Source organism: Chrysochloris asiatica, unplaced genomic scaffold, assembly GCF_000296735.1.
Source record: "Chrysochloris asiatica unplaced genomic scaffold, ChrAsi1.0 scaffold00037, whole genome shotgun sequence".
NCBI lineage: Eukaryota > Metazoa > Chordata > Mammalia > Afrosoricida > Chrysochloridae > Chrysochloris > Chrysochloris asiatica.
Genome location: NW_006408555.1, coordinates 7326814 through 7337507, shown reverse-complemented (window position 1 = coordinate 7337507; position 10694 = coordinate 7326814). Strand labels below are relative to the sequence as shown.

The following is a 10694-nucleotide window of genomic DNA, read 5'->3' as shown; positions in this document are numbered from 1 at the left end:
CCCCCTCAGGGAAAACCCCCTTCTAAGACTAAGGCTCAATGGGAATGCACGTTTTAATTGGTGACCACATTCGTCACTGATAAGGGGAAGTGAGGGAAAAACAGCAATGAAGCTGAGAGCTAAGCCCTACCGCATTCAATAAACTCTTGTGAACCCAGGTGGAGAACTGGTTGGCCAGCAGTGTGGCAATACCTGGGGACTCTTGGGTTCAGAGTCAGTGACATAGCCACAGAGGACTAGAGTGGAGAATGAAGCGTCCACTTGATAAGAAGAGAGGGCACGTGCATAAGTACATCCACACTTACAGATAATACCCACTTGACCTGGCTTCAATGACTGAATGATCAGAGCTCAACTAGAAGACGAAAGAAGAAGGGAAAAAGAGTAATCTGATACAATTTGATGAACTTGACCTACACCTATGGAGGCAGTAGCTCAAAAGAGGGAACAAATCTTCATAGCGAGGATCATTCCTACCTCCTCCACACACGGAGAGGACAGGGATGGGCAACTTGGACATTGGCTACCCAGAATGGAGGGGATACAGAGGCAAGAAGTGACTGGCTTACAAGCTTTCAAGAGGGAACCTAGAGCTAGAGGGCGTGGAGCAAGGTAGAATCTCCACTGAGTAGTATACATTCTGCCTAGATGAAAGGAAATGCTGATAGGTCTCTTGTGATATAATAGTGAATAATTGTTATCAGGATTGATTGTAAGGGATGGAAATGTAAAGGTAGATGTTTTGGGGCAAAGAGAGGGGAATGGTTAACCTTGCAGTCTGGGAGCGGAGGTCCCTGGGACCATCAAAGCAGAAGAGCAGAGAACAGAACCCTACCCAGAGAAGCAGTGATGCCAGGGATGGAGGCAGAGATGATGATGTGGGGAGATGGAGCATCTGGGGACTTTGGACCCGGAGAGGGAGAGGGGCGGTATGTGGACGACAGGGTGGAGCCTTGCGGGGTATACCCTTTGGTTGATGGATGATGCATGGAAGGGATTATAACCAAGGCAAGGAAATGATATACAACGGGATCAATGTGAAGCTGATGTCTTCCCATGTAAATGATCACATAATTCACAATAAAGCATTAAAAAAGAGAGAGAGAGAGAGAGAGAGAGATTTACAGCCTCGGAAACTCTGTACAGAGTTGCTATGAGATGGAACTGACTTGACGGTAATTAACAATAACAGGAAATGTTTCAGAAGGTGGCAGCTTCATCTTTCTCCCATGGAGTGGCTGGTGGACTTGGACTGCTGACTTCTCCAGTAGCAGGATAGTTCTTAGCCAACAGGACCATAAGGAATTCTCCACCGCAACAAGTTGCTTAAAAAATATTAAAAATACACTAAAGGAAGTGGCCATAGGATTCTTACATATCTGCATGTTTCAAGCATTAGTGGCACAGTAGGATAAGTACTAGACCACTAACTGTGAGGTTGGTGATCAAACCCAACAATAGCTCCTTGTTGTTGTTGTTGTTGTTAGGTGCCATCAAGTCGGTACCAACTCATAGCGACCTTATGCACAGCAAAATGAAACACTGCCCGATCCTGGGCCAACCTCATTACTGTTGCCACGCTTGAGCCCATTGATGCTGCCACTTTGTCAGTCCATCTCACTGGGTGGTCTTCCTCTTTTTCTCTGACCCTCCACCTTACCAAACATGATATCCTTCTCCAGAGACTGGTCCCTCCTGACAATATTTCCCAAGTATGAGAGACGAAGCCTGGCCATCCTGGCCTCCAAGGAGCACTCTGGCTGCACTTCTTCCAATACAGATCTGTTGGTTCTTTTGGCAGCCCATGGCACTTCTAATATTCTCTTCCAACACCATAACTCAAAAGCATCAATTGTTCTATGGTCTTCCTTATTCACTGTCCAGCTTTCACATACATAAGAGGTTATTGAAAATATCATAGCTTGGGTCAGGTGCACCTTAGTCCTCAAGCTGACATCTTTGCTCTTCAATACTTTAAAACCTTGGAAATCCTTAAACAGTGTGTTTGGGAGTGGAACCACTAAACAACACTATACCAGAGTTTAAAAGGGCAGGGGTGGCTTGGTCATAGTTCAAAAGGTCAGGGGTTGTCTTGCACACAAGAGATCCAAGTTTGATTCCTGTGGCCACCACCCGTCTCTCAGGGGAGGCTGGCATGTGGCTATGATGCTGAGTAGGTGTCAGCAGACTTTCCAGACTAAAGTAGAGTAGGATGAAAGGTCTGGCAATCTACTTCTAAACAGCAACCATTGAAAATCAGTCCCAAACCATCTATTTCTGAAAAATCAGCCAATGGATCAGAGTGATCTGATGTACAAGAATCATGGGGATGGTGCAGGGCCAGGTCCTGTTTACCACTGAGTCCCCGTTTCTCCACAAACCATGGAAATACCTGTACAGTGTTTAGAGTCAAGCCATGCTTTCCAGGTGGCTAGGCAGGGAGGGCCAGGACTTAAGATGGTTATTGTTGTGAGGTGCTGTTGAGTCTGTTCCGACTCATGTACAACAGAGGAACCGCTGCTTGGTGTGGGGCCATCGTTTTTATAGGGATGGGCGAAAGTCTCCTTTTCTCACCTAAATCTCAGTGAGCTCAGAAGTTGGATGAGATAGAGCCTTCATTTGGGCTCATCACTGGACCAGCTGAGAGGGAGGCACTGCAGAAGCCAGACAGTGGGGTGACAGAGAATGTATGTAAAGAGGGCTCTTGTCTGCCTCTGTCTGGTGGAATCACTGCTGCTCCAGTCCCTGGCATGTGTTGTTGTTGTTAAGTGCGGTCAAGTCATTTCTGACTTACAGCGACCCTGTATAGTATTTCCAAGAAACAACTGTTAGGTTTGGACTTCCAACCTCAACGTTAGCAGTCCAGTGTTTATTCTACATTTCCACACCAGGACTTCAGCATGCATTGGTACAGTTAGAATGTTGCAGCAACAGATGACGTTGACTTGATATTTTTTCTCCCTTTCCTTGTACAGCTGGGGTCCCATTGCAGAAACTGGCAGCCTACAGCTCATCTAAGGCAGCTCTGATGATGTTCTCAGGCGTTCTGAGACAAGAACTTTCCAAATGGGGAGTCAAAGTAATCATCATCCAACCCGGAGCCTTCAAAACAAGTAGGTGTCGGAGTCCCGGAGCCCTGCAGTATTCACACCCGAAGGAATCCCAAAAGCCCCCTTTTCCTGGTAGAGCTAAAGACCCCTCAGTAGTAGGACAAAGAGGATTAAGGTGGATGGGCTTCTTCTCCAAATAGATGGACATGTGCCAAGCTCTTCAATGCAGACGACAACCTTGGCTTCCTTCTGGAGTTCCTGGGTGGTCCAAATGGTAATCATGCTTGACTGCTACTGAAAGGTTGAAGGTTTGAGTCCACCCAGGGTTGCCCCAGAAGAAAGACCTGGCTACCTAATTTCAACAATTCAGACATTAAAAACCTTATGGAGTACAGTTGTACTTTGACAAACACAGGGACACCGTTAGTCACAGTAGCCTTAACATTCTTCCCCACCCCACCAGGACTCGGTACCTATGACATACACATATATGTACAAGGGGGCTTCAGAAAGTTTCTGGAAAGCCAATGGGATTTTTCACAAACTTGTGACCCCCCCCCTCGTATGTATGTATGTATGTATGTATATATGTACATGTATCTATGTATCTGTATCTATCTGTGTGTGTCTATGTATGTGTATGTTTTATGTATGCTTATCTATGTGTATTTATGTGTACATATGTATCTATGCATGGGTATGCATCTATGCGTGTATCTATGTATATGTATCTATGTGTGTAGGTATGCATGCCTATGTAACTATGCAGGCATGTTTACCTATGTGTGCGTGTGTATCTATGCATGCATATGTCTACGCATGCACGTATAGCTATATGTGCTTGTGTATCTATGTTGCATATGTATCTATGTATGTACATATGCATGTGTGTTTATCTATGTGTGCGTATGTAGCTACACATGCGTATGTATCAATGTATGTAATTACACGTGCATATCTATGCATATGTATGTGTCTATGCATGTGTGTGTAGTTATGCATGCTTGTGTATCTACATGTGCCTATGTATATGTTGTTGTTAAGTGCTATCAAGTCAATTCTGACCCATAGCGACCCTGTATATAGTTTCCGAGGAGCAGCTGGTGAGCTCGAACTACTGATTTTGTAGTTCAAATGGCTTTTCAGTCTGGCGCATTAATCTACAGTGCCACACCAGGACTCCATGTATGTATATATGTATGTGTATATATCTATGTGTGCATATGTAGCAATGGATGCGCATTAATCATGTATGTAACTACGCATGTGTGTGTATCTACGCATGGGTATGTGTCTACATGTGCGTATGCATATATGTATGTGTATATACACATGTGTAGACACATACTTATGGATAGATACCCACACATGTAGTTACATATGTATATGTATGTGTATATATATGGACGTATATGTATGTGTATATATCCATGTGTGTATGTGTAGCTATACATGTGTATTTATCTATGCACGTAACCACACACATGTGTGTGTCTACACATGAGTACGTGTCTACATGTGCGTGTGTATGCATGCATATGTGTCTTCACATGTGTGTAGCTATACATACTTGTTTATCTATGTGTGCTTATGGATCTATGTATATATGTGTGTGTGTGTGTGTGTGTGTGTATCCATGTGTACGTATGTAGTTATGCATGCTTGTATATCTATGCATGCATGTATGTATACATGTGTATAGTTATGTGTGCGTGTGTATCTACACGTTTGTGTCTTCACGTGTGTAGCGATGTGTGTCTCCACATGTATGTCTATGCATGCATGTGTAGCTATGCATGTGCATGTGTCTTCATGTGCTCGTGTAGCTATGTGTGTGTGTCTACACATGTGTATGTGTCTATGCATGTGTGTGTATCTATGCATGCGTATGTGTCTTCGTGTGTGTGTGTAGCTATGCATACATGTGTATCTACATGTGCATATGAATCTATGTATCTATGGGTATGTAGCTATATGTGTGTATATGTCTTTGTATGTATATGTATCAGGAGAAAAATTTGAGTTTGTTCCGCTAAAGACGACCACCTGGGACTCTGCTCTACGGGATTGCTATGACTTGGAGTCTGCTCAGTGATTTACACTCATTAATAAGAATCACTCTGCGGGAGAAGGCTGAGCAGTCTGCTCCTGGAGATATAGAGTCTTGGAAACCCTGTGGGGGAAGTTCTACTCTGATGGTTACTATGAGTCACAATCAACTCACTGTTTTTTGTTGTTGTTATTGTGTGTGTATGTTGTTGTTGTCAGGTGCCATCAAGTCAGTACCGACTCATAGCGACCTTATGCACAGCATAACGAAACACTGCATGATCCTGGGCCAACCTCACAATTGTTGCCATGCTTGTGCCCATTGATGCTGCCACTTTGCCAATCTATGTTCCTGGGGGTCTTTCTCTTTTTCTCTGACTCTCCACCTTACCAAACATGATATCCTTCTCCAGGGACTGGTCCCTCTTGACAATATGTCTGAAGTATGAGAGACGCAGTTTGGCCATCCTGGCCTCCAAGGATCACTCTGGCTGTAATTCTTCCAACACAGATCTGTTGGTTCTTTTGGCAGCCCATGGCACTTTCAATATTCTCCTCTAATACCATAACTCAAAAGCATCAATTCTTCTATGGGCTTCCTTATTCACTGTCCAGCTTTTGCATGCATATGAGGTTATTGACAATACCATGGCATGCATGGATCAGGCACACCTTAGTCTTCAAGCTGACATCTTTGTTCTTCAACACTTTAAAAAGGTCTTGTGCAGCAGATTTGCCTAATGCAATACGTCGTTTGATTTCTTGACTGCTGCTTCCATAAGTGTTGATAGTTGATCCAAGAAGAATGAAGTCCTTGACAACGTCAATCTTTTCTCTGTTGATAAGAATGTTGTTTATTAGTCCAGTGTGTTTGTGGGGTAATATATTTATGTGGGGTTCTGGCATGGCACCATAGGATAAGCACTGGACTGTTAACTCAAGATTGGCAGTTCAAACCCACCAGCCCCTCTGCAGGAGAAAGATGAAGTTTTCTGTTCCCACAAAGATTTACAGCCTCAGAAACCCTATAAAGCGTTTCTGTGGGTCAGAACCAACATGACAGCACACACCACCAACGACAAAGTGCTGTGCAAGCCACTCTGCATACATTGTTTATGATACTCTAGATGTCATTATTTTTTTAAATGTCTACTTTATTATTGGTGAAAACATCCACAGCAGATGATACCCATATTCAACCATTCCTACATGTTCAGTTCAATCAGTTCAGGGACCCACGTACCATCCTCATCATTCCTCACACTGCTTCATCACTAGTGACTTAGGTTCATCTCAGACTTAGTCACTGTTGTCAAGATCCCCTTTTTCTAAATTGCAAAATAGAGCAGGAACACACACACAAAATGATCCCACATGTTCAGTTTAATACATAAAACACCCATGCTCCCAACCCCCAGATCCAGATGGGTTGGTGGTGTGGGGGAATCCCCACATACAATTATGTTGTTCAAGTCTGGAGCATCTCCAGATGAGTTGTCCAGGTAACAATTTCTGCAAACACAGTGCCATACCTTCTTGAAATGAAATGAGCAATGGAAACCCTGTTTGCCTCTCCTTGAGGATAATTGGATTTCATGGGTTACATTTCACTTAGAGGTTCTCCTGTGATGCTGACATCAAGAAATGTATCCCCAAGGGGTAAACAAAGGTACATCCTGTGACAATCCATGAGCAAACAGGAGGGGATGTGGGTGGCAGGCACTTTTGGGAAGGAAAGTAATCTGGCAAGAGCTATTAAAATCCATAGTGCAAATGCCTTCTAACTGGGAGAGCACACTTGGGGGATTCATGTGAACAGGAATCAAAGCCGAGGGACAAGAGGCTGTTACTGTGGAAGATTCTTCACCGTGATGACAGAAGTTGGAATGTCTAGGGATCGATCTGTGTATGTTTCGGAATGTCTATTTTCAGAAAAGGTTGAAAAGTAATAAATCAATCCCAAAATTATGAAGGCCATCAATGAAAAAATAGGAACAAATGTGAGGGTACTAATTCAGGGCATACAGAGACTACCAAACATTTTGAAAACTACACAGACAAAATAGTTGATTGGGAAATATTAAAAATTAAAAACTTATGTGCACCAAAAGACTTCACCAGAAGAGTAAAAAGGGAACCCACAGAATGGGAAAAAATCTTTTGTAATGACACATCAGACAAGAGACTCATTTCTAAAATATATATAGGAAATTACAATACCACTACAAGAAAAAGACAAAACAAACAAACAAATAAACAAAAACTATTAAAAAGTGGGCACAGGGCATGAACAGACACTTCACCAAGGAGGAGATCCAGGCAGCCAACAAACATATGAAGAAATGTTCACAATTACTAGCCATTTTTGTAGTTGTTAAGTGCCATTGAGTCGGTTCCAACCCAAAGCAAACAGGGTTTCCGAGGAGCAGCTGGTGAGCTTGAACTGCTGACCTTGCAGTTCAACTGGCTTTGCAGTCTGGCGCATTAGAGATGCAAATCAAAACAACAATGAGATATCATCTCACACCAGCAATAACAGCAAAGACCAAAAAAGTAGAGGGCAATAAATGCTGGCGGGGATGTGGAAAGACTGGAACATTCATGCATTGCTGGTGGGATTGCAAAATGGTCGAACCTCTCTGAAAAACAATATGGCACTTCCTCAGAAGGTTGGAAATAGAAATACCTTATGATCCAGCAATTCCTCTACTTGGTATTTACCCACAAGAAATGCTGTGGGTAAATACCAATAAAAGAAAAGCTGAAACACGAGTAGATATATGCACACTTATGTTCAAAGCAGCACTATTTACAATAGCAAAAAGATGGAGACAGCCTAAGTACCCATCAACTGAAGAATGGATAAATAAACTGTGGTACATACAGACAATGGAATATTATTGTACCTTGAAGAATAACAAAGAAGCTGCAAGCCACTGCATAGCATGGATGAATCTTGAGGACATTATGTTGAGTGAAATTAGTCACAAAAGGACAAATACTGCATAGGACCACTACTGTAAAAGACTAAGAAAAAAACACCCAGACTAAGGGTGTGTGTGAATTATTTGCTGGTTACTGGGACGTGGAGGGGTGGGGTGAGGGAAGGGAGGGGAAGGTGGGACACAGGGTAGGGAATAGACACAGGATAATTTGGGTGCTAGGGAGTGGGGCAATACACAAGAAGAGGGAGGGGAATGGAAGAACAAGGTAGATGGGAAAATAATTAGGCAGGTTTGCATGGGCTAAGTGGGACAGAGGTAAATAATGATGCATGCACAAACTTGGAATACAGGGATTGAGACATGGTTGGATGGGGAAAAGGGGGGAAATAATGTTAAGATGCTTGGCTGTCTTTTGAATCTTGGTTTCCCTGGCATACCATTATAGAATAGACACTTGAGGGGGAGAGAAAGGAATAGCCAGAAATATCACCATAGAAATCTTCTGCCAATAACTGATTGGAATACCTAAAATGGGGCTACAACGTGCCCAGTGAAGGAGGCTTCCATAGACCATAGGTGGAATTCTGAACCCCATCCAGAATCTTCTGAGTGGGAAATTTCCACTTGAAAGGATGGGCAGACCAGTCCGGAGTGGTTAAAAGAACAAAAAATACTTCTGGACAAAAAGCCCGACAGGAAAAATACAAAATAATATAGGCAGTCCAACTGATTACTGCAAGAACAAGTAAGTTACTCACCCAGGAGACATCAAGACAAGTGGCCGGGTTCTCTTAGGGCAAACCCTCTTCCAGGATTAAGACTCAATGGGAATACACGAGCAGATATGTGCTCTGATTGGTAACCACATTCATCACCGATAAGGGGAAGTGAGAGAAAAACAGTAATGAAGTTGAGAGCTAAGCCCTACCACATTCAATAGACTCTTGTGAACCTGGGTGGAGAACTAGTTGGCCAGCAGTGTGGGAATACCTGGTGACTCTTGGGCCCAGAGTCAGTGACATATCCATGGAGGGCTAGAGTTGAGAGTGAAGTGTCCAGCTGATAAGAAGAGAGGGCATATGCATAAGAACACCCACACTTGCAGATAAAACCCACTTGACCTGGCTTCAATGACTGGATGATCAGAGCTCAACTAGAAGATGAAAGAAGAGGAAAAATGAGTAATCTGATACAATTTGATGAATTTGACTTATACCTATGGATGCAGTAGCTCAAAAGAGGGAACAAACCTTTACAGCGAGGATCATTCACACCCCCTCCATGCACAGGGTAAACAGGGATGGGCAACTTGGACATTGGCTACCCAAAATGGGTGGTGGGGGAGGCTACAAAGGTAAGAAGTGACTGGCTTGCAAGCTTTCAAGAGGGAGCCTAGATCCAGAGGGCGTGGAGGAAGGTAGAATCTCCACTGAGTAATATCCAATCTGTCTGGGCAGGGCTGATGAAAGGAGATGGGAATAGGTCTCTTGTGGTACAATAGTGATAATTGTTATCAGGACTTACTGTGAGTGCTGGAAATGTAAAGGTAGACATTTTATAGCAAAAGGAGGGGAGTGATTGCAGTCCAGGAGCAGAGGTCCCTGGGACCATCAAGGGAGACAAAAGGAGTGTGGGACCCTACCCAGAGAAACAGTGATGCCAGAGATGGAGGCAGAGATGATGACATGGAGAAATGGAGTGTCTGGGGACTCTAGACCCAAAAAGGGAGAGGGGCTGTGTGCTGACGACCAGGGTGGGGGGGTGGGGGGGGACAGTGACAGGCTTGCAGGTTGGTTTGTTGATGATGCATGAAGGGGATTGTAACCATGGCAGTGAAACAATATACGATAGGGTGAATGTAAAGCTAATGTTCTCCCATGTAAACTATCATATAATTCACAATAAAACATTTTTTTTTTAAAGTAATAAATCCCCTATGAAGTGCCTACTTAAAAGGGAGTTGTGGGACATCCACCCTTCTCAGCAGAAGCCCATTCAGAATGACCTGCTTTCCTGGTGTGGGTGGGACGCTTCCATTGTTTCAGACCCGGTACTCATCCATCTCTCCTCTTTTGTCTCAGATATTGCAGGCACAAATGAGATGTGGAATAAGTTGGAAAAGAACCTTTTGGATGCCCTAGACCCTGAGGTGCAGAAGGACTATGGGCGGGACTATGTCCTTGCCCTACGGAATTTTGTCCGCTCATTGCCTCTGATGTGCAGCTCAGACTTCTCCCCTCTGCTCCTGGATATTTCTCATGCGGTGTCTGCGAAGAGCCCCTTTGCTGTGTACACACCGGGGAAAGGGTGTTACCTGTGGATCTGCCTTGCCTCCTTCCTCCCTGCTTCGGTGTTCGATTTTCTCAAGAAAATAGAGTTAGGGTTCTTTAAAAAGATGAAGAATGGTAAGCACACTGCCCTGCAAAAATAAGGCCAAGGAGCCAGTGGCGGACTTTAGAAAGTGGGGCGTGTCACCATCTTGGAATCAGGGCAAGCCTGTGAGCTTCCAATTAAAGTTGTTTTTTTTTCCTTCTGACCTTGGTTTTCCTACTGAGCTTTGTTGGTTGGATAGGACTTAGTGGAGAGAAGGCAGGAGAATGATGCCAACCATCAAAAACATCCACTAAGAGCGTCACCTAATTCTCATCAA

General features: G+C 43.8%; 1 protein-coding gene across 1 annotated transcript in view; it reads left to right on the top strand.

Annotated features, from left to right (window-relative positions):
- The window catches only part of HSD17B2 (hydroxysteroid (17-beta) dehydrogenase 2), a 73890-nt gene extending 63415 nt beyond the window's left edge, over nucleotides 1–10475 (top strand). The window contains exons 4-5 of the mRNA XM_006860297.1: nucleotides 2976–3113; nucleotides 10126–10475. Of these exons, the coding sequence (XP_006860359.1) occupies nucleotides 2976–3113; nucleotides 10126–10475 (488 nt within the window). The remainder of the gene's footprint in view (nucleotides 1–2975; nucleotides 3114–10125) is intronic.
- Nucleotides 10476–10694: the final 219 nt, after the last annotated feature.